This window comes from Polyodon spathula, chromosome 3 (genome assembly GCF_017654505.1).
Source record: "Polyodon spathula isolate WHYD16114869_AA chromosome 3, ASM1765450v1, whole genome shotgun sequence".
NCBI lineage: Eukaryota > Metazoa > Chordata > Actinopteri > Acipenseriformes > Polyodontidae > Polyodon > Polyodon spathula.
In genome coordinates, this window is record NC_054536.1 from 8,076,760 (window position 1) to 8,102,425 (window position 25,666).

At 37.7% G+C, this 25,666-nt stretch overlaps 1 protein-coding gene across 2 annotated transcripts in view; it reads right to left on the bottom strand.

Moving 5' to 3' along the window:
• Positions 1 to 25,666, bottom strand: part of LOC121312198 (probable G-protein coupled receptor 158) — an 80,200-nt gene that overhangs the window by 21,038 nt on the left and 33,496 nt on the right. For both annotated transcript variants that reach the window (XM_041244155.1, XM_041244153.1), the window contains exons 3-5: positions 19,364 to 19,466; positions 12,667 to 12,896; positions 9,319 to 9,387 (exon numbers count right to left, since the gene is read on the bottom strand). In XM_041244155.1, the coding sequence (XP_041100089.1) occupies positions 9,319 to 9,387; positions 12,667 to 12,896; positions 19,364 to 19,466 (402 nt within the window). The remainder of the gene's footprint in view (positions 1 to 9,318; positions 9,388 to 12,666; positions 12,897 to 19,363; positions 19,467 to 25,666) is intronic.

Sequence of the window (25,666 nt, forward strand, 5' to 3'; positions counted from 1 at the left end):
ACCGAACCAGGTAACTACAGACCAATAAACCTGACTTCTATTATATGTAAACTTATGGAAACTATAATAAGATCCAAAATGGAAAATTACCTATATGGTAACAATATCCTGGGAGACAGTCAGCATGGTTTTAGGAAAGGGAGATCATGTCTAACTAACCTGCTTGACTTGTTTGAGGATGCAAAATCGACAACAGATAATTGCAAAGCATATGACATGGTTTATTTAGATTTCCAGAAAGCTTTTGACAAACTGAACGCAGTAGGGATTCAATGAAATGCATGCACATGGATCAAGAAATGGTTAACATTTTTACCTCAGCTTTCTCCCAAATTTTGAATGCCCAATTATTGTTTTTGTCCCGACTCACCGATGCAACTCCCGCAGCAACTCGTAAAATGGCGGCAGAAACACACACCCACGAAGTGTCCCGCCAAGCCGTCTTTTTCGCACTGCAGATCAACAGTGAAGCCACCAGACCCATAGTGCCAGAGAACAACACAGATCTAAGTGGCTTCTACAGCAGACCCGCAGGCGCCCTGTTGGCCATGCGCGGTGAACTGAGGATTACCCTGCTAACCTGAGCCCTCCCCACCCAGGTGGAGCTTGGCCAATTGTGCGCCGCCCCCTGGTAACTCCCAGCCACTCCTGAACACCCACCAGCTGTCTTACAGAATCCCACTGAATTTACTTTAATTCTCTACTATTGCTGTGCAGAAAGCAAAACATTTTACCTGACTGATGACAGATTTATCCCACTGACTGAACTGATAGACGTTTGTCACCGAAGCATTCAGCTTCATATCTTGTTTTTGAGTTGTTTAAAAACATGGATAGTTAGTAAATAACAATATATGCATCAATATATAAACTTATGTAGCGGTTTTTGTATTGCTTAACAATCAATTTATATATTTTTGTATCGACAAATAAGGATACTGGAAATGTCCAGAAAATCAGTGGCTATGGTTCCATAGGTTTTCAATGTCATGTTATTAGATGGGTCAAGCATACAACATCTGCATACAGGTGAAGGTGATGCATTTAACAAAGGACAGGTTTCACTTGTAAATGACATTTCAGAATCAAAAAGAACTTGCAGCATGTGTTGCTACAAGATAGATCTGTATTACTGGAGCCCCTAGATTATTCCACTATATATTATATTCTATAATTATCGCAAGAGATACATAGTACGCTTGAACTGTAGTCGGATTGCAGACACTACTCGTTCAACAGCCTGTCCAACTGTAAAAAAAATGGGTCAAGTTACAAACATTTCGATATATTGTTTTGATGGACTTTAATACAAAGGAAAGTATTGTACTTGAGCTGAAACACATCCAAATGCATAGCATTCTTTATTTTTGTCCATTTAAAAGTAAAACTAACCATTTCCAACTAGTGTGGATCTATAATAATGAGGTCTGCAGCCGAGCAGTGTTCCCCATGAATCCATGCAGGTGTTCTGTACCCAGACACCAGTTGCAAAGGCAAAGAGGGGGCATGAACTTGGAACCGTGTACTTCCAAGAATCTTATTGTCTTAGTAACTGTACCAAGGAGCAAGGCTCCTTGGCAAATCGTTTGAGAAGTCTTGGCTTGCATGCATTACCCCGTTTGTTAATTCCTGTAATTAGCCTGATCAGAGCAGATTCAGCAGGCGGCTGATTGCTATGATGGCTACCACTTCATTTTAGCAACACATCTTAACAAGGTTACAAAGTCCTACAGACTCTGGTTTGAGTATGGCATCACCCTTATACAAGTTTCCCATAGTAAAAATATTGCAAAGTTTAGCAAGGTATAGTGAAAACATAGATAAGCATTGTACAGAATAGTGAAGCATGGGAAAGCCTATTAATAAACATGGCAAACCGGGTAAGCTAAAGTAAATGCACAGTATAAGCATGTAGAAAGAATAGTAAAACTACAAAAATACCATGTAAATATACAGTGGTAAACTTTCATAAGAGTACAAACAGAATTATATATTATATATATATAAATTTGCCAGTTATGTATATTATATATAGAGAGAGAGAAAGAGAGAGATTTGTAGGTGTTTTTTTTATCATGTAAAGCGCTTTGTGCGACCCCCGGTAAAAGTGCTATACAAAAATAAAGATTGACTGATTAAGTCATGCGTACGACATTGGCATTGCGTGGCCACGAGATAAGAACTGTGCACAAGATATATATTTTTTCTTTAATGTCCCTTCCTGTCCCTTTCCAAATAAATAAATAAATAAATTCTGACGGGAAATGTGTGCACGCATACTATTTTTGGGGGGTAGATTAAATAGAGAGCAGTGTCTGCCTCTGTATGTATCTTTGTTTTTATTGTGCTTAAAAAATAAATTGTTCCTGCATGGCCAAAAGGTCACTTCACTGTAAGTATTATTATAAAACCAAAACTACTTTGTACATAAAACCCTATTTCCAGACATGCTTCTCAGCCAGCCGTCACATTTCTACAGTTTATACAGACTTGTCATGGGAAATGAATACTGTCCTAGGCACTGTATCAGTGATGGCCCTATCCCCTATTGGCAGTGTTAGGACTTGTGTCCAAAGTCTGTAGAATGCATCAAAAAGATAGTTCTAGTTTATAACCATGTAGGAATTCACAGACAGAATTCTAAATGTAATGCAGTTTATAATTCTTAAACTGTTCCATCCTTCTTTGTTAAACTGATAGGGTTAACTTTTAAACAATTACTTCATCTTTCACAATCCTTCATTGTTTGACATTAGGTTTTGATCCACCTTCTGTCTTCCTTTTTAGTTCAGTAACTTATTTTCTAATCTATACAACACCTGGTTGCAGAGTCAGAGTCACAATGCACAAATTAATCTTATTTTCTCAGTGAAGATGGCACCTTGACCCAGAGGTGGGGGGGTGGGGGGGGGGGGCTGCAGACTTGATAATGGGTCTGCTGCTCTCCAGATTGGCAAGTGTAAATTACTTTCTGTGGAAACTGTGCAGAACAGCACTCTGCCATTCACAGCACAGTTTTCATTCTCCCAACCAATGTGGTCTTTCAGTATCAGTAAAGGTCCCATGTTTATCAGGAGAACAATTTGGACCACTCCTCTACATTTCTGTAATGTTTTTTTCAGCATGTCTGCCAACAGAATTCTGTTATTTCTGTGAACAGTCCATTCCTGGGGGGCTGCGCAGGACATAAATTGAGGTCAGTTGAAAGAGAAATATGGGTATACTGTATGGGTATGGAAAGGACAATGGAGACAACAACACCAAGCAAGAGAGACAAGCTTGTCGCTTAACCCTTTGCTGTCCTATATCAACCAAGTCCGACCTTACAATTTTCCCTTTCCTGTCCGACATCAAAAAGACATCAAGCACAGGTCTCGTCATTTTTTCTCCGGAAAAAGCAGAGAAAACCTTTCAATGGCCGAGTGAGACCGATAGGACCCGAGAGAAGCTGAAAAAAAGGGGTAGATCTGAGCAATACACAGAGGCCCTGCACCACAGACCTAACATGGACATAAAAAAAAAAACAAGACAGCTGCATCCGCATCCAGCACAAAGATCATGGATATTTGCAGAGCTTTTTGAGAAGTTATAGTAATAAAATAAATGACTTGGATCGAATTATTGAGTGGTGATAAAACAAGTGATCAGGAGAGGATTTATCAGTATGCACTACTATGAAGAGGTATGTGAAAAATACAACAAACAAGGGGTGGGGCTTGACTGGCGATGCAGTACTGAGTGTCCTGTTGATATGCAGTGCCTTTTAAACCTGTTTTACTGTGAACAAAAACACTTTTAAACAGTGCATGTAAAAAAATTCACGTGTGAAAACAAATTGGACCTGACGCGCCTGACAGGCACTGAATAAATGGACCGCTAAGGGTTAAATATCATACTGTATATGTAGAGATATGCCTTAGAAACCAATAGAAACAGTCAGAATTTTAGAATTCACACCACAACAGATTAACCTACTGAAATCAACCACTGACACTTCAAGGATGCCTGGCAAAGCCAAAACAGGTCTTCTTCCTCATGATACATACATATACATACTTGCATTTATGATACAAATATACAGTATGTGATACAAGTTTGGTGGAGACTGGTGCCAAATGAAGGCAGTTATCATGTTAACCTGTTATAGTTTGACCGCCAGACAGACGGCCATATACAGGCCCTAAACAGCAAACCTGAATACAAAAAATAAAACATTCAAATCAAATGGAAAAACCTTTTTTTCACTAATAGTCTTTTCCCTTACAGTGACAATGATTGCCAGTGTTGTTTAGGTATGCTTCCTCCACATAAAAGCCTTATTCAAAGGATACTCAGTTCAGCACACAGTGGAATTCATGTCTGTGAAGTTACTTTGACTTGAGCAGATCTCAGGATGCTGAAGCACAAGTCCATCACAGCTATTTTATAATCCATGGGCTATCTATTTATAGACATGATTATTATGAGCAACAGTTAAACCTGAACTGGTCTTGCTGTTCTGCTAAGTGTAGGGGACTTGCTGCAAATTGGATTATGTGAAAACTGAATCCCACTGAGTAGGAAACACCAACTATACTTAGCTAATGCAAAATATTAAGTTAGATCTCAGAAACAGGGAACGAATAGTTTTTAGCCAAACCTTTTCCCTTGATCACCAACTTTTCCTTTCAGGATACAGAACCTCAATATGAAAGATTTCAGTAATACTTTGTGTCTCTAATAATTGCATTTACATAGTAGTTACTTCATAAATACATACTTACACAATTACAACATTATGCTAGTTGCAATGTACACTACCAGTCAAAAGTTTTAGAACACCCCCATTTTTCCAGTTTTTATTGAAATTTAAGCAGTTCAAGTCCAGTGAATAACCTGAAATGGTACAAAGGTAAGTGATAACCTACCAGAGGTAAAAAAAAAAAAAAAAGCTTAGGTTACCAAAAACTGAAAAATAATGTACATTTCAGAGTTATACAAAAAGGCCTTTTTCAGGGAACAAGTAATGGGTTAACAACTTACAGCTGTTCTGCAGCAATGGAAGTAAATTAAGCCTTGAAAGTTGATGCTAACAATTCCTACAGGTGTCCCAACCTTTGTTGATTACTTACAAACCCTCTGTCTGTATAAAAGCAGTGTTTGAACAGACTGTGTTACTACACCCTCTTAAGCATTATTTGGACAGTATTGTACTGCAGGAAGTAGTATATTGCTATCATAATGGCGAGAAAAAGGCAATTAACAAAGGAAGACAGACAGACCATTATAACCCTTAAAAGTGTAGGTCTTTCCTTTAGAGGAATTGCAAAGAAAGCCAAGTTGTCAGTGAGTACAGTTTCCTACACCATCAAAAGGCACTTGGAAACTGGAGGAAACTCTGACAGGAAGAGGTCTGGCAGACCCAAAGCAACAACAGAATCAGAAGACAAGTTTGAGAGTCAACAGCTTGCGTGATAGGCGGCTCACAGGACAACAGCTTCAAGCACAGCTTAACACTGGTCGAACTAAGCAAGTCTCAGTTTCAACTGTGAAGAGAAGACTTCGAGCTGCAGGTTTGACAGATCGAGTGGCAGTAAGAAAGCCATTGCTAAGATGGCAAAATAAAAAAAAGTAGCTTGCCTGGGTCATGAAGTACCACCAGTGGACTACTGAAGACTGGAAGAAGGTCTTATGGACTGATCAATCAAAATGACACCAACTCTCAAACATGGAGGAGGAAGCGTGATGGTCCGGGGCTCTTTTGCTGGATCCAGTGTCGGCGACTTGCACAGAGTGAGTGGCACCCTGAACCAAAACGGCTACCACAGCATTTTGCAGTGCCATGCAATACCCTCTTGTATACGTCTAGTTGGTCAGGGGTTCATCCTACAGCAAGATAATAATCCAAAACATACCTCCAGTCTATGTCAGAACTACCTTAGAAGAAAAGAACAAGACGGTAGGCTTCAAATCATGGAATGACCAGCACAGTCTCCAGACTTAAACCCCATCGAGCTGGTTTGGGATGAACTGGACAGAAGGGTGAAAGCAAAGCAACCTACAAATACAACGCATTTGTGGGAACTTCTGCAACAGTGTTGGGAAAAACTTTCCGAACAATATTTGATTTCCATTGTAGAAAGAATGCCACAAGTGTGTTCGGCTGTTATATCTGCAAAAGGTGGCTACCTTGGCGCAAGTCAAAAATTTAGATTACATTTTGTTAAACAAAACTATTCCATGATTTCTTTTTTTTTTTAAACTCCAATTGTTTATTTGTTCTATGCTTTAAATTTCAGAGTACATTGAGACATTAAACTGCATAAATTTCAATAAAAACTGGAAAAATGGAGGTGTTCTAAAAATTGACCGGTAGTGTACCTAATATCATCTTCGGAATTTTTTATTCCACTGACGGATGAAGACGTCCCCAAAAGATTCTTCCAAAAAAGCCTGTCTGCTGCGTCCCTTATCCACGTTGCTCCGGCGTGTTCCCTAATTTAGTCTTGCCATCTTCCTGGAGGTCTTCTTCTTGGTCGCTTTATATCTCTTGGGATCCAGTCTAATATCTCCTTACTCCAGCAATGGTCTGTTCTTCTTGCTAAATGTCCGGCCCACTGCCATTTTATTTTTTTCGCTCTTACAATATCATTGCCTACTTTTGCTTGTGCTCTTATCCATTCCTTCCTTTTCCTGTCTCCTTGTTATTCCCAGCATGCATCTTTCCATTCTCCTTTGAGTAGTTTGTAATTTGAGTCATTTTTGCATTGAGGGTCCATGTTTTGCATCCGTAAGTTAGCACTAGCAGCACGCATTGGTCAAAGACTTTCCTCTTGAGGCATAAAGGTAGTTTCCCTTTCAGAACCATGCTTACTCTTCCAAAGGCACTCCAGCCCATTTTTGCTCTTCTGTTGATTTTGCACATGTGTTTCTCCATTGTCGAAACTAGCTGTCCTAAGTATACATAGTTAATGACTTCTTCAAGCTTGATCCCATTGACTTCAATTGCCTGTGGAGTGGTATATTTATTAAAAATGAGTCTTCTTCAGGGTCATTTTCAAACCAGATTTAATGCTAGCCTCGTGTAGTTCTTGTAATCTTGTTTGTAATTCTTCTGGGCATGTTGTTGTAAATATGAGGATGTCATCAGCAAATTGTAGGTGATTCAAGTAGGCTCCATTGATCTTCAGACCCTTATTTTCCCAATCCAGTGTTTTGAAAATGTCTTCTAGGGTGGCCGTGAAGAGCTCTGGGGAAATTGTACCTCCTTGATGAACTCCTTTTTCAACCTTGACTTTGTCGTCGTTTTGTTAATTGTCTTTCTGAGGATGGTGCATTCTTGCATATGGTGCTGATCAAGTCTCTGTTCGTTCTCTCAATTCTTTGTTTTTTTTCAGATTGCTTAATACAGATCGTGTGTAAACAGAGTCAAAGGGTTTTTCATAGTCGATGAATCCCATGCAAAGTGGTAGTTTGTACTCATTGCTGGTTTGAATCACTTGCTGGACAATTTGAAGATGATCCATTGTGCTAAATCCACTCCTGAATCCTGCTGGTTCATTTGATTGTGCAGAGTGAAATTTATCATTAAGTCTGCTGGTGAGTATCTTGGTAAAAGTTTGTAGATTATAGGGAGTAAGCTATCCAACAGCAGCGGTTATAGTATAGTACTTGCTTGATTCATGGGTTTGCAGTGTTCCTGAACGAAATGAAAGCATGTTTAACATACAGCTGGTACAGCACACTAGATGCACTTCTGTGACACTGGAGCTCACTTTGGAAGGAGAAAACCCTCTTTCTATCCAATGAACACTCAAATTTAAAAAATAACGTCCTATTCACAAATCTTTCAGTTTGATTACTTTGCTTCATAATGCAGTCCCATGACTCATTTTATATTCAAAATGATGATGACACCCTTAACGTAAATACCCTTAACATTTTTCTGTAGCAGTAATAAATAAAAATCTCTTGGACTGTCTGAGATTCTAAGCATGAAACTGAGAATTTAGACATTTCTTTTAATTTTTCAGTTGTTGCCAACTCCTGATACCTTAAAATACCATTATGCTGGCGAGAAGAATAGGTCCCAGCACACAAAAACAAAGACAGAGAAAATAATGGAGGCCGGAGAAAATCAACCAAAAAAAAAAGCAGTGGAAATGGGTTGCTTATCTGTTCTATCTCATTGACTGGTATTAAAAAAAAAAAAAAAAACTGTACTGGGGTTTCAATAGCAAATAGCAAGGGACAATCTGTGGCACGGGTGGCTGTAAATAAAAGATTTTACTGTAATTCCCTAGAATACTATTTAAGAAATCTATAGAGCTAACAGGGCTGCATAAACATGATAAAAGCAGGTCTTTCAATTGAAGGACAAAAATGGCGAGCTGCAGAATTTCAAAAGAAACCACCAGATGAAGACCAAGTAATTAAATCTATCACAATCCCATCATTTCAACTGACACACTGTTCTGAATCCATCTCTTCCATGTCTGAAAACCAGGAGCCATATTCCTTCCTGCCTCAGAGTTCTGTACGACACTACAGGACACACAATGTCTGCTTTTAAAATCACGTCATGTTTGCATTTGTTGGTTGGTTCAGACAAGCTGTGTATAAAAAATATAAACTGATTATTTTGAATGTTTAGTAAGAGTTTGACAGTGTGCCCCACCCTGTGTGCATTTTGTGTTCTATGTTGCATGTGGTGTGTTAATGTTGGTGTAAAGGTGTTGGTGCATGGGATATAAATGGGTCTGTGTAGCAGGAGTGATTTAAAATATATTGCTATATTTAATAGTATGTGAGCACGGGGATTGCACAAATTAGTTCACTTGTCTAGATTCAAGTGAATGATTAATTAGTAATTGAATCCTGGCACAACTGTATATATAGAGGCACGAAGCACTCACTCAAGGTTGTGTGTTCGAGAGTGGAGAATGTGTGTGGTGAGGAGGTAAAAGAATAAGAAAATAAATAATTGCTAAGCGTGCTGGCTTTTAAACCAACAAGATACTTGCTTGTTCATCCATTGTTTGTTAATGTGTCCTTTTCGCCTGTCTGTTTTGGCCAACGCGTCATTTTCTTTTACAAAGAGTTTTTGTCTGTTTAAAATTTTTATTTGCAATAATCCAGCACAAGCAAGCACCTTCACCATTTCACCTCGCAGTACTGTGTGTTTTTTCCAGGTCTGACGTCATCCACAAGCTATCCTGTGACAGAGTTTCATGAAGATGACATTTTCACGCAAGTTCAAAATGATTTCAAAGGGTATTTCATCAAGCACAGTTTTAGTTTGGATTCATTTAGACAGAATGAATCACTTGTGTTACTTACAGGAAAGTAAAGAAGCAAGCCTCCAAACAGAATGGTTTCCAGAAGAACCAAACCCGAAGCTCGAATACTCTGAAAAAAATACAAGAATTATTCAGCATGGTCACAACAGTAAACACCTTCAAATACCATTTTAATGTATATTATTTCAATGTTCACCTGTTACAGTATAAGCCTTTATTACTAGCAGTTACTCTGGGGTAAGGGTGCTGTTTCTCACACTGAGATTGAATGATTCCACGCTCCCTTTTTAAGCTAAATTCACAGCTGCTGTGGAATGTTAATTCCTCCTTGACTTTGACATGCAAGGCTGTGTTATGCTGGCTCCAACTGCTTGACACTTGAAAAGCATCACGTCATGATATAGCAGACAGTTGGGTGGTATGAAGTTCTGATTTCTGGGCACACATTTTCTTTACAATAACCACAGAAAAGAAACAGTCCTAAATGCATTATATAGAGGTAGAGACAGTGGTAACTGTGTTCAAGTGGTCACTAAGAGCAAGCATGTTCAGACATGTGCCACAGGAAATGCTATTAACAGGAATAGCATCCCAAGATACTGACAGAGCCTGTACAAACACAAACAAATGTTATTTAGCATCAAGTGCACCTGACATGTTTTAAATGAACACTGGCAACCCCATATGCTTCAAACATTGAACAGATTAACCAGCTTAACCAGAGTTAACGAGCTAAACCTTCTCTGCTCTTAAATGTCCAAATAGGCCAGGCTTCAGACACACAAATAAAGTTAGCTTATATAGTAGAGTCAGTTATAACTAAGTGGCCAGGCATCTATTTCAGCACTATTAGTTTATTTTGTGCTGGCTGATTTAACTCTTTCCATATACGATGGCAATCAGGTAAGATCATTTCAGTTTCTTAATCGTAGTTATTCTTTCAGGATAAATGCTAGAACCTGCTTTTATGATTTAAAAAAAAAAACACAAGAGTGGAGAGCAAAGTTTTATTATCATTATCAACAAGAATGCCCACTGCTTGTTCCTTACATTATAAAATGCAGATATTCTTGCAGATGTCAAATAATATTTTCCTTCTGACCTTATTTGTAGCTCTAATGCTCCCATTTCTATTTCATGAAATGGCTTTTAAGCCTACAAGCTAATTTAATTTGTATGTCAGTCAGCAGTTTGCTTTATGACAAAGTTTCAAGAAAAAAAAGTAATGTGTCACCTTGAGGCAGACTAGAAGATAAAAGGACATCATCTCCCATTTGAACACAGCATGAGAACGAATGCATTATAGCCAAATCTTAGGCTCTGGTTTCCATATATATATATATAGTAACCTTTTTTACTCGCCACACAGGCTCTCACGGGTTCTTCTCCCTTCTGAATCACGACCCAACACACAGAATTTTACTGAAACAGCGCTCACTTTTAATAAACACAAAATGAAATAAACACAAAACAAACACCTAGCTCCTATTTGGAGCATTCACTAAACAAACAGGAACCTAACTATCACGCAGGACGACTAAACCGTTTACCTGCCACAAACATTCAAAAACACACACCCTCACACAATACCTCAATACGACTGCTCACTCACACAGTCAGGCTCTTCTCTCAGCAGCAGCCTGGAACAGGCTGGCTGCCTCTCTTAAATACCCTGCACCTGGCTCTAATTTACAATTACCACCAGGTGCAGGGGATTACTAAACAATAAAACAATTACACAATTAAACCCCATAACACCCAAATGTGCATTCTCACAAGGTTTTTAGCAGGGAAGGATTTTAACCCCCTCCCTGCTATCTCACAATATATATATATATATATATATATATATATATATATATATATATATATATATATATATATATATATATTATATATATATATATATATATATATATATATATCCGAAAGTTTATATACGCGCTTTCAAAACATGCAGCTGTATTTCAGCTGTATTTTTTTTATACAGTATAACTTTAACAATTTACCAAAATGCTGAGAGTACTGCAAGTGCTTATGGTCTCACACATGCACAGCCTTAAGCGGAACAAAACTGAATTAAAGCTGTATACATTCACGGTAATGCCACTGTGGCAGAGCAAAGCTCTGCCCTTTAAATTGGCAGGGATGGGGTTAATTTCCCCTGCCTGCCTGGGTTTATTATGTTCAGGTGGCTGGGGTTGATTAGTTGATTAGGTTGATTAACGATCAATCAGCGCCCAGCCACCTGATATAAAAGGAGGCCTCTGCTTCTCATTTGGGGAGAGGGAGCTGAGGAAGCAGGTTGGGTTTTTTGGAAAACTTGAGTCCAGTGAAGGCATTGCCCAGCCTGGAAACTGTTATTTTTGTAAGTTTTGCTTTTTATCTTTTTGGTGTTTAAATTGCTTTGTTTTGGCCCTTGTGCCCTTTCATTTTGTGTTTATAATAAAATAGTTATTTTTTTGAACTGCAGTCTGTCTCTGGGCCTCTATCCACTCGCCAGCCTGCCACAGCCACCAAGACCAATAAAAGCTCCTTCTGTATGTATTCTTCCTGACAGACCTCCAAGCTAGATAACATTTTCTTGGATTGAAATGGTTTGAAATATAAAACTGACCACATAATCTATTTTAAGAAAGCATTCAATGCATTGGTTTGCAGAGGTTGGTTAAAAACAAAGAAAACGTTTGTGAAAATGGACCAATCCTTGCATAAAATGCTGCATTTTCCTGCTGATGGTAGCGTAAGTGTCAGGTGCGTCTGTATTCTGGACTGCTTAAACGTTTCTTGAGGAACAGTGATGACCATATGAACCATTCTAGAGACTTTGTTGTAGATTTAATGCGAGAAGTAATCAATGAGGAATGGTCATGCATTCCTCATGGACTGGTATTAAAAAAAAAAAAAAAAAAAAACTGTACTGGGGTTTCAATAGCAAGGGACAATCTGTGGCACGGGTGGCTGTAAATAAAATTTTACTGTAATTCTTTCAATGGGCAATTTCACGCAGAGTCAAACATATCCAGCGCAAGTAGCTTTTGTAAAATCACTGAGGGGTTAGAAGAAAAGGGATCAGGTTTGTGTTCCTCGTGGTTAAGTCTTCAGTCACTAATTGCTTTGTGTTGACCAACACAAATCCTGTTTAGTGTTTATCCTACTCGAAAATACTTTTTTAAAACCATAAAACAAATAAGGGGAAATATGTTTAATATCAGATAAAATGTTGTTCTTATTAAATCCACAATTTAAAATAGCGCTGGCTGCGTACTTTGATAATGCAGCTATTTATTTTTTCCCCAATTTCGAGCAGGAGACCCTTTGAAGGATTAACATATTGCATCCACCTTCAAGTAAAAATGCACAGACAGCCAGAACTTATGTTTTTTACCTTGTTTCTCCGAAAACGATAGACGACCAGCATGCTGATGAAATCCATCAGCATGCAGACTGCATTGAAGGAAAGAATAGATATCCGTAAGTACCCATCCTCCTGGGCATAGCAGGGGTTCTCGTCTGTGCAGTATGAACATCCTGCCCTGCAAGGCAGACACTCGTGCACTCCATCAGACAACTCCTCTTCATATCGGCTTCCAGAAACTGGATTTTCTTTTGCTTTCTCTGAAAATACAAAGTCAAATCTATATATTAATTTGGGTTTGTGAAGAAAAGTGTAACAATAATCCTTACTGATCCAGGGCTTCTCATCTTTAAACATGTGCATCATTATGGTTATTAAACACTTTATTTTATTTCCAGTAAAAGCTTGGCATTGTTTTCCCCAGGATTGAAGCATGCTTTCTGGGTGACTGGGGCATCTCATATTGACACTGCTTTTATGTTACCTCTGTCTGTCCCCTAGTGCTGCCAACTCGGCACGCTTCATGAGCACGGAAATTAAGTCACAAAATGTATTCAATTGTAATTTTGCACTTACATTGTTGTTCATGAATCACAATGGCTTTTGATGATTGCCATACAGTACTTGTTCCATGTTTGGTATTTCCTTGTGTAAATATAACAGATAAAGTCAAGTTCTCGAGATGGTATGGGAGTTAAAGTATAATAAAATACACACAAATAAATAATTAAATACAAAAATAAGCTGGAGCACCGAAGGAGGAAAAAGTACTGTATAATATGCTGTGGACAACAGGTGACTCTCTTTTATTATACAGCATATTACAACCTGCCAGGGAAATATAACATTAATTTTGTGAGGTCAGAGCTTCTTCGGCTTTTCAGATTAATTAAATAAACTGTTGACGACAGTCTTACTGGATTGTATTTGTCTGCTACGAGCTGTGCCATGCAGTCCAGCTGGGATTCCTTCACATTTCAAATTTGCTCATTTTGTTTTCCATGACATACCATTCTAGTCTCGCAATTTGATTTCTATCCAACCTCAACATGTTCAAAGTAATTATAGTTAACAATAATTCAATAAAACCTAGCAATTTTACACTTTCATTGGCTACATGGGTCTCAGCTGTGCAGCTTTAAATGAAATGCGTGTCATATATATATATGAACCAAACAACAAATGGGTTATATCTCTGTACTTGCACTACCTGGGTCATTTTTAACTTTTTAAATCTGCTGGAGTTTGGAGTTGCAAGTATTCTATAACTGACAGTTCAGCAACCCTGAGCTGGTCTATGGAGGGGACAGCCACACAAGTTCAGCCTCTCAATGCACATTGAGACTTGAAATATAGGTCTTGAACAGGTCAGCCAAGCGATATGGTGCCCGACCAATAAGGGTTTTTAAAGGCAACCAAGAGGATGTTATTGTTGATCCTTTGAGCAACGTGAAATGTGAGGCACCAGTAAAAACAATAAGAAACTATAGACATTTGTGTTTTTGTGAACAGTACCTAAGCATCCCTGGTTGTATGGTGAAATGGCACACCTCAGATGTGGACGGTGAAACAGTTTAATTGAACTTGACTGACAGAATCATGTAAGACAGCTGTGCACTGAATAGAAAAAATCTCTCTCAAAGCATGTGGTCTGATTGATATGCTACTGCCAGGGTGGAATTACTTCATTGAACGGCGCCATCCAAAACCTTCTGAGCCAATGAAAGTTAGTTTTTCAGTATATGTAAAAACAATTCATGAAAATAAATGCAAAAAAGTATAAATAAAATAATAATAATAATAATAATAATAATAATAAATTAATTAATTAATTTGGATAATGTGGGTAAATTCATTGTCGCATGGATACAATGGGGTTTGTCTTGACAACTTCAATAAAGAAGCAAAAACACGATTGGGCACTTGAACTGGCACTTGAACTGATAGTAGTTTTCACAATACAACATGCAATCTTTGCATAACGTGCATGGCTGAGAAGCTTAGTGTTACATCCCTTGTATACCATGCACCTCAAAGCAAGGTAGTGCACTGTCTATAATAGCATAGCCCGAGTATACTGTGTAAACAATAACACGCAAGTAAGGTGCATTGTGAGGTGTGAAGTGCAGTTGAGAAATGAGCTGTATCAGTACAACCCACCCCTTCAAGAGTTCACTTTATTTTCTTGTAATGTAGCAGCCTGTATGTTCAGTTTTTATATTACATGAAGTCTATACTTTCCCCCATTGGAAGATAAAGCTGGAAGATAAAGACACTATTTCACTGTTGTGGAAAGGTGGAGTGAATCCTGTTGCAATAGATGAACACAGGGTTCAGGTCTTACCATACTGTCGGCTATTATCAGTGCTTTGGTTCTAGGTTGTAGGAAAATTAAGAAATACTGTGTCTGGCTTTGGAAACATGGCCATGTATTTTCAAAGCAGAATGAACTTGCATAGGCACACAAAGAAATACAACATTCCCCAAAAGCTGTTGGACACGCACTGTGCATCAGATAATGCTTTGTTTATTTCAAACTTTCTCTGTAACTTTAGTTTAGTTTGCAAGTGTTCCTCCAGGCTAGACTATTTTTAAAGCAGTACAACTATTTTTCCAATCACTGTTTATTTTGCATTATTTTGTCACCATTAAGTTTTCTTTTTTTGTTCAATAACTCTCCCGTTCAGCTGCTTGTTCCAAGCATTCTGCAAATTCTCTTTTTTTTAATCTCTTCTCTTTATCACTTTCTGTGAGCTGAATCTGTTTCACACTGTTTGGTGCTGTGCACCCCCAGGTGTTGGATACCCTGGCAGTTAGGGAACTTACACTGAACAAAAATATAAACGCAACATGTAAAATGTTGGTCCCATGTTTCATGAGCGGAAATAAAAGATCCCAGAAATTTTCCATATGTACAAAAAGCTTATTTCTCTCAAATTTTGTTCACAAATTTGTTTACATCCCTGTTAGTGAGCATTTCTCCTTTGCCAAGATAATCCATCCACCTGACAGGTGTGGCATATCAAGAAGCTGATTAAACAGCATGATCATTACACAGGTGCACCTTGTGCTGGGGACAATAAAAGGCCACTCTAAAATGTGCAGTTTTGTCACACAACACAATGCCACAGATATTGAGGGAGCGTGCAATTGCCATGCAGACTGCAGGAATGTCCACCAGAGCTGTTGCCAGAGAATTGAATGTTCATTTCTCTACCATAAGCCGCCTTCAACATCGTTTTAGAGAATTTGGCAGTACATCCAACCAGCCTCACAACTGCAGACCACGTGTAACCACGCCAGCCCAGGACCTCCACATCAGGCTTCTTCACCTGTGGGATCGTCTGAGACCAGCCACTCGGACAGCTGATAAAACCGTGGGTTTGCACAACCGAAGAATTTCTGCACAAACTGTCAGAAACCGTTTCAGGGAAGCTCATCTGTGTGCTCGTCATCCTCACCAGGGTCTTGACCTGACTGCAGTTTGGCGTCGTAACCGACTTCAGTGGGCAAATGCTCACCTTCGATGGATACTGGCACGCTGGAGAAATGTGCTCTTCACGGATGAATCCCGGTTCCAACTGTACCGGACAGATGGCAGACAGCGTGTATGGCATCGTGTGGGCGAGCGGTTTGCTGATGTCAACGTTGTGAACAGAGTGCCCCATGGTGGCGATGAGGTTATGGTATGGGCAGGCATAAGCTACAAACAAGGAACACAATTGCATTTTATCGATGACAATTTGAATGCACAGAGATACCGTGATGAGATCCTGAGGCCCTGTCGTGCCATTCATCCACTGCAATCACCTCATGTTTCAGCATGATAATGCACGGCCCCATGTAGCAAGGATCTGTACACAATTCCTGGAAGCTGAAAATGTCCCAGTTCTCACCAGACATGTCACCCATTGAGCATGTTTGGGATGCGCTGGATCGATGTGTATGACAGCGTGTTCCAGTTCCTGTCAATACCCAGCAACTTCGCACAGCCATTGAAGAGGAGAGGGACAACATTCCACAGGCCACAATCAACAGCCTGATCAACTCTATGCGAAGGAAATGTGTCGCGCTGCATGAGGCAAATGGTGGTGACACCAGATACTGACTGGTTTTCTGATCCACGCCCATACCTTTTTTTTTTGGTATCTGTGACCAATAGATGCATATCTGTATTCCCAGTCATGTGAAATCCATAGATTAGGGCCTAATGAATTTATTTCAATTGACTGATTTCCTTATATGAACTGTAACTCAGTAAAATCTTTGAAATTGTTGCATGGTGCATTCATATTTTTGTTCAGTGTAAATTACCATCACCTTCGTTTGCATGTCTCAGAATGAGGATGTTTTCCAATAGTGAAAAACGAAGCATTGCAGATGATGCATGTCCTGTAAGGCAGCTGTATGGGCAATGAGGTTATTTATTTGTTTATTTATTTATCATTACGGCTATGCTACATCAATGTTTTCCAACAATAATAGAACGTTTAAATACATGTATAATAAATATATTATAAAAAAAGAAGTGTTTCTAAACTGAGGTGAACGCCACAGTACTGTATTCAAAATAAAAACACATATATTGATGGTTTAATTTTCAGATACCTACTGATAAAGCACGTCACAAAAGCATATTGCCACTATCAAGTACAGTACATAATAAGAAGATTTGGGGAAGGGGGAAAAACCCTCCAAGAAAATATTCTACAGACCCCTTAAACGTTTTAATCCCAGTAGGGATGTACCAGCGGTCCCTTTTATAAATATTGCTTGTCATTGGCCCCTGAGGAACTGTTGTAACTTCAGTACAGAGCAATGTGGTTAGTGGGCATTAGGGTCCAAAACATCTCTTATTATGTATTGGTCTTTCAAAACATTTTTGATAAAATCTTGGCAACAGTCCGGACATTAATGTCGCCATATTTTAGCTGTATCTTTTCTGGTTGCCAAGTTCTTCAGAGTAAAATGCCCCTGACACAAATTATATAAACAGCACATGTGTGGATACACTGAATTCAATTAACAAGCCATTTTTAAAATATGAAACAAGCTATTTCTCAAAGGCAATGTTCTTCAAAACACATGATTTACATAAAAGTCCCTTATCATTATTATTATAAACTGCTCTGTAAAAATGACTGACTCCAATTATAAATTGTTATCTCTTTTCCTTGCACAGGCTTTAGATCGTGCACTGCTGCACTTCAAAAGATAAAAACAAAAGCATGCTAAATTCATTACATTGTCGCCTTCATATGTACCATTTCTACATTTCCTTATTTATCATTTCTAATGATGACAATAGTTGCTATTTTGCTTTTCCAGTTTATAAAAAAAAAATAAAATAACAGAAGTTGTTTGCATGGCTTTTGAGCAGTTTCATGTACTAAACACACAAAGAAAAAACCTCTAAACTTTTATAGCCGTTTTACCATGTGTATTTCCAATAGGTTCAGTCTGATTCTATAAATCTTAGAAAAGCTTTAACTGAATTTTCAAAAACAAACAGACTTACTCAACAATCATGCAGATCAGAGAAGTTGCAGAGCTAAATATAAAACAGTTACCCGCGCAACTTAAGGCCAGATAAAACAGCATTTTAAAATAGATCTTCTTTCAATCACAGTGTGTGTCAATCAGAATCAGAGACACAGCTTACCTTGCTATCTCTTATAACATGTACCACAGTATTTTTCCACAGCATTTTTGCAGTTTTATGCAGTAGCTTTGTTGTGCTTTACAATGCTTACCCGTGCTTTACCATGCTTTCACTATGCTTTTGTTATGGTTTCACTACGGTCAACTTTCTAAGGAAATTCTTTCAGTAAAAGACAAATCATGGCCATTCCAGTGGATTCTTTAAGAGATAGAAAATGATCAAGCGAAATGTAATTAAATATAAACACTTCAGAGTGTAACCTTGCATACGTTTACTTCCCTAAGGCTTGTTTTTAAATCTAAGCAGCTATATCTTGGTATTTAATGTGTCCCAAGCCCCAGCTAAGAAAATCGCCTATATGTAACAAGGGACCAAGTGGAACAGAAACATTGATGTAGGACAATTGAAGATTTGTGGAGGAATTACAATGACGAGCAGTGCAATTAAATGAAACTGTAACTTAAATAAAACATGGCGCAAGTAACAGACCACCAGCAAATCTTCCCACAATATCCTTCTCCCTACCTGATATAAAAACAAAGCATGGGTTCCTTGATTACTCTGCAAATATAAAAACATTCACAAAGACCTTCTTCTCTAATACATTTGTATAACATGTTGTTCTAGCTAGTTGATTTTGTTAGAATGACTTAATGGGTTAGGCACTGAATCCTGATCCTGATGTGTCCCCGAATGGGATGTTCTGCTCTGACATTGTGTTCTACTTTGAAGTCCTTTACTTTCCAGAACACAATCCCTGTGCACTATGAGACAATACCATTCTCCTTCAAAGAATACTTTTTACACAAGTATATCTCCTAACCCTCAGTTTCTTACAAACCAGGGAGGACTTTCATTTCCACAGTTTGTATTCGCTTCATTCTATAAATAAAGCTTGTTAAAATGAAATATGTTTTCTGGATTCTCAGGAGCAATACTGGTGACAAAACAGCAGGGCTGAGGCTCTTTATATGAGGGGAATCGACTGTGTAGCCCTGATCAGGGTAAAAAAAGGAATGGTGCATTATTAACGGTGTCCTTATTTCAAAGGCAAGGGGCACTTACTTGTGTAGCCGTTGATTGAGAGCCGGCTCGGATGGTAGAATCCATGTCTGCAGACGCATTGGTACGCATCAAGAACAAATCCAAGTCCTTTAATTGGTTTGCACTGGGAAAAAAGGAAAATAACTTTCTTAACGGGAATGTTGATGTATATCTATACAGTGTGTATTTGCAACTGCATGTTTCCCCTTAAAAATAGAGATACAGTACAATAGTATAAAGGATGGGCTCTACTGTACAGTATTTTTAATGCTATTTATATTACTCCAATTCTGTGATTACATTTAGCTTTGTCACAGTACAATGCTCTGGTGAAAATTTAAATGTAATTCCTATATGACATTGGCATGCAATGCTAACTCCATATTTACACAATATATTAGAATAATCAATAGGGTTGTTTTTTTACCCCCAGTGCTAACGTTGTGTCTCTGGGGATTGTTGTGGGCTGATGCTTTTGTGCTGCCGTAATACAATTCAGCCACGTTTTTACTATGCTCTGGCAGTGGAACCAATACAGTGCATGATCTCTACAGCCCCTCTGCATGCACCCTGCCCCTATACACACACACTGTCCATTTTATTGTGTTCTTCATTATTCAGACCTGTATATTGCCTCTGAAATATTAATGAAAAATAGTCTGAATATTCCCATGGCATGAACTTTAAAGCTGCATACAGGTACAGTTGAAGCACTGTATTACCATTATATATAGTGTAGCGTGCACGGGGGAAGGCAGCAGCAGGGCTGGTAGGTGACATAATCACATACAAAGACATAAGCCCGATATACACTTCTTATAAGGGAGCCATGTCTTTTGTACAGCGGTATCGGCGCCATGCTTCAGTGTGAGAAGTCCCAGGTTCACGCCCACCCTCAAACTGTGTGTGGATTGCCTCGCCCTGTGTGAGGCGCCTGCCAGCGGGAACCGGGATCGCTACAATATTTTCAACATCTTATTATGTAACTATACAACTGAACCCCTACCAATAAATTAGCTCAAAGATAAATGAGAGGCTGACTGTAGGGAAGCCATGGGCAGCGGGGTTGGACGGTTGCCCTCCCCCTTAGACAAAGCATAAAAGCAGGTGGAGGCTGGGGAGGAGGAAGAGAGCTCTGATGTAGAGCAGGGATGTAATGGATTGGGGTGGATATAAACATTTTCCTTGACGATCATTGGCTGTATTGTTTATCGAGGACAAATAAGATACTATATTTGATTGACAATAAAAATAAGCAAAGCAGACATATAAACAAATAGTTTATAAGTGTTTTTATTTATTATTTTTATTTATTTTAAATAAATGTGTAGCACTTATTTATGCTTTTGTAATATTTTAAATCTTAAAAGCAAGGTCAGTCATTTATTTCAAACGCCGGGTCTCTGCACTGGCCAATATATGAAGCAGCTTTAAACCGTGTTTATGGCCATAGTCTTAGTCTTTCCTGTCTTCTAAAATCAGACAAACATTTAAAATACTCACCAGTTATCAGAATCCGATTCAAAGTGTACCATCAAAATTGGTATTTAGGTAATCAGAAACATCTTTTTTTGTTCCTAGTGTCTATTCAATGGAAAGACTAATTTGATTTTCCCATGGCAAATAAATTGCTTCATTTGTGCCCAGACACCAAAATTAGACCGGTTGGGCGCCATGTAAGAAATTTCGTAACAAATCAGTAAAGATTCTTAAGTTAATTCTTAAGTCAAGCTTCTGCCTATAGAATAAGGTACCGGAACAGTGTTCCGGCGAGTTCCAGTGCTTTCCGGCTCGACTACACCACTGTTTATAAGGCTCCTTCAGATCCCTGGTAAAGTAAGCGGGTGGGTACTGTAGCCTCCCTTCAGTTTCTGCATTCTGTCAGAGCTCTACAACACTTGGGAACATCCTGGTTAATCTCAATAAAATGCAAATCTATTTTAGAATGAAAAACTTGGTCTGCATAAAGAGGAATCATGTACTATTTTTAGCCCATTGTCTGTGATGTGTGGTATCAAGTGTAACATGCTATATTTAATTAGATGCCACTATAAAGGATACTTTTCACCTACAAAGTTAGGAAATAAGCCTTTCAAAATAGACAAAAATAAATCTGTATTGATAAAGTTGCCCCACCATCACTTATTTTGATCTTCCCTCATTTGTTTCCAAGCTGCCTCTCGGCGGATGTCAGTCATTTAAGCGTAGGCAGCATGGTGTACAGACTTTGCTTCATGAAACCTACAAGCTCTGCTTTAGCAGAATCCAATTAAATCATCTGGATGGATGAACGCTTTGTCCTGCTTTAAAAGAAAGCACCTTTATTATTGAGATGAAAGCACTGCACACAATGTCTAAGAGACTGCATTTTACATGTCAGGAGCTGCAATCATTAAGCGCAACATTCGAGAAATGTCCAGAGTTCACTTTTCTTATCCTTAAATTAGCAAGCTCCATTTCCCAAGCTCATGCAAGACAATAAGGCACAATGCACTGTGGGAATCTCTTGCATTCTAAACCTTGCACTTGGCAGCTCTACTGAAGTTTGGGTTATACAAAGGATTAAGGTCAATAGCCAAGTGCTATTTCAAGTTCTGTTTGGCCAGTTCACAGTACTATTTAAAGGCTTGCTTAAGGACAGGTATAAATAATGTGTTTCAAGGGATATGTGGGCATACAATTCTTTCATATCTCTGCCTGCGTTTGGTAACTGAATGTTATGATAACACTAATTAAACTGATGCGTCTAAGGATTACTGAAATCCACCCACAGGAAAAAATGTCTGGATCATAAAAAGAAGGGGATGTTAAATGTAATGTGATTATAAGCTACTTTCTCTTTAATTCTAATAGTTGAGGTGTCTTGAGAAATGTATGAATGTACCTGTCCTGTAGTTTCAGCTTTAAAAAAACAAGGGAAGTTCCTTATTAAAGTCACTTGGGTCCAGATTTTTGTAGGGAAAAAGACAAGTCCTTTACCTTCTTCACAAGAAAATGTGTGAATCTACAAGCCTTCTCAAAACCTTCTCAAAAATAAATGTTTTCTTTTTTTAAATATAGCTAAGAGCTTCATAAACTTGAGTGGTAGTTAAAGAAATGAAGGTTTCTGAAAAATAAAAACAGTTTTCTTAAATAATATAAAAACTCTTATGTCTACTTCATACCTGTAAGAAGTAATTTATTCCAGTAATTTATTCCAGATGATTTCACATTTTGTGTGTCAGTTTGAAACATACATGCAAATTTTCCAAAGACCAACAACAGCATAATAAGTGAATATTTAAACTGAAAACACTTTGGACTAAATTACTTCCAGAAAGTACGTTGTATGAGGTGTAGGCCTATGTATTCTATGAAAATCCTTCATATAAATCTGTATTCTTCACAGCAGCACTAAAGTTAATGAAACCCCGTTTCATATCACACTTCCCATCGTAAATAAGCTCTATTGTAAAAGGCTGGTAATATGTATTAGAAATATTTATTTATGAATATACTGAAACACTGCAACGCACATGCAAAATTGTTCAATTAAGGTAAATATTTCTAAACAGAGCCTTACGAAATGGTGCTTGGGCAATGAAGAGCAAACTTTTCTTCATCAAGATCACAACAAAGAGAATGTCAGTTGCTTCTGATTTGCTAACAGCTTTTCCTGCCCACCTTTTTTCTTTAATGGTCTAACATAATTCCCCCAGCGCCCAGTTCAAACTCTCTACAGCAGAGTGTAATCCTGCGCAAATAGTACTTTGCCCTTAGGTTTGCATTTTACTGTGTTTCATCATAATCAGGCCCATTTTCTGTTAGATTCAGTACAATTTCTAGTCATAAATACCAGTTACGTTGCATCACCCATGAGTTAATAGATTTTATTTTACCGTTATGCATACTGGTATCAGCACAGTCTATCACTTTACCTCTAGTGGAGTGTTTTATACTTTCTGAAGAATCTCTTAAATCAGAATGACAGCTCACACAATAAACGCTGAAAGGATTTTAACCATTGTTGGCAATGTGGTGATTTCTAATAGACAGCTACTTAAAACCAACCCAAAAATAAACATGCTAACCAAAATCATCCAGATGTATCTAAAAATACAACGAACCTGTCTACATTGTTAACACGTGTTCCCTATTTAAATATAACATAATACGGTCTACAGAGATCATTGCAACTATCATACAAATTGCTGTTTTATAAATCACTGCAGTATCATTTAGTTTGACATACCATTTTCAATAATGACACTTGTGAAGTCGTTTGCTTTGCCAATTGACCCCACATTCATAGTGCTGCTCAGTTTTAATGCTTGAATGTTAATGATGCTTATCTGATTTTAAAACAACATGTTTTGTTTGTTTTTTTACGCAAATGAAAACCCCAGTGTTAATGGCTAAACATATTAGAAAAGTGATTTAAAAAAAAAAAGCCGGGTAGCATAATCTACTACTTTTGTGTACCCATTTAAATGAAATATTTTACATTTCATATGGGATGGAAATGAACCGGGAATTCTAATCTAAATGAAGAACAGATTTATTAGATGGCCCAAGTCATGTTTTGTTTGCAGCACAGTACTGTTTTATGTTATGTTTTGTTTTGTGTGTGTGTGTGTGTGTGTGTGTGTGTGTGTGTGTGTATGAACATAATTTAGATCTTTTATTAACCATCATGTAATCAAGGAATCTACAAAAGGATATTGCAAAACTCTACCGGAAGCCACAATAGTAGTACAGTATTTCATCTTAGATTTCTAAATGTTTTTCGTTAAGTATATGGAAAACTACAAAGCTGTATGTAATTCAATATGTTAACGTAACATTACTCAGCAGGTTTTATTCAACTTTATGAAGCAAAATGTGTTAATTCTATAGGGATCTTTATATTAAGTCTATACCCCATAGGTCATATCCTTTAGGGTTAGGGTTCAGGTTAGGGTTAATGTTAGGGTTTAGGTTAGGGTTATATCGTGCAAAAAATATTTACATTTATTAAGTTACTTCTATGTAAATACACAGCAATCACACTGTTCCAACATGTGCTGCATTGCAAAAAGCAAACGCAGAGCTTCATATAAGGAAAGCAATGCAATCCAAAATGTGATTCTGACATTACTGTAAAATACTCTTTATAGTAAACAGTTACGGAGATTCAAATACATGTTTTTTTTGTTTGTTTTTTTTTTACTATAATTACCATGTAAAAAAGAGAAACTGACATTAATCTGTGATTAAATCAAATGAATTTGTCTAATCTCTCACGAGCAACTGCATAACTTTATTATGTAAATATATATATAACTTGTATAAAGACATTTGACTTGCAATTTCATAAAAGAAATCAGCTTTCGGTTCATGCCACTCACACCCAATCAATGTAAATATTTTCAAATGCCAGCAGGAACTCATGTTATGTGTTTTATTTCCTGACATGAAACAAGTTACTGCTACTGGAAGTATATTTTTTAGAGCTGTGGTCTATGTTTGCTGAATGTTTAGTGTTTAAGAAATGTATGTCTAAAACCTCTAGATTATTTGTAAAGGGAAAAAGTCAGATTTTAGAATTCTGGGAAGTGATTTCTTTATAAACACTGTATTACTGCATGAGGGTTTTTCAGCTGTTCACAAGCTTGTTCTCAGGGACAGTGATAGGAAATAGCGGACAGATTTGTCCATGTAGTTCCAAACAGTTTTGCTAAAAAGGGCCCTTAATTTCATATAGAAAATGGATGTTTCAACCCATTAAGAAGCAATTGTGCTCCTTTGAGGACAGGCTACTTCATCATTTTAATGTATATAATTACATAATTACATAAATACAGCTTGTGTTCTGATTTTTTCCAAAGAAACATTTATTTAGTACTTAATGGGTTACATTTGTCAATAAGCTAGAGATACCACCTGCAATCACCTTTTCCATCTTGCTGTATATATCTATCTCTCTCTCTCTCTCTCTCTCTCTCTCTCTCTCTCTCTCTCTCTCTCTCTCTATCTATATATATATATATATATATATATATATATATATATATATATATATATATATATAAATATTTGGTATTGGTAAATTAGAAATATGATGACAGAGACAGCAATAAAGTCTATATTAGATCAAATTCAACAAGCACAAGGATTGAAAGATCAATCAAAATTTGTGAGGAGGGACCAATGGAAGGACTAGGTTCCCATTATACTTAAAGAGTCTTCTATGACAGCTTATGCGGTTTAAAGAAGTGTACTCAAGTGAAATATCAATTCAGGTTCCCCTCAAACAGATTGTGCTTATTAAATATAACAAACCTTAACCAACCGCAGCTTTTTAAA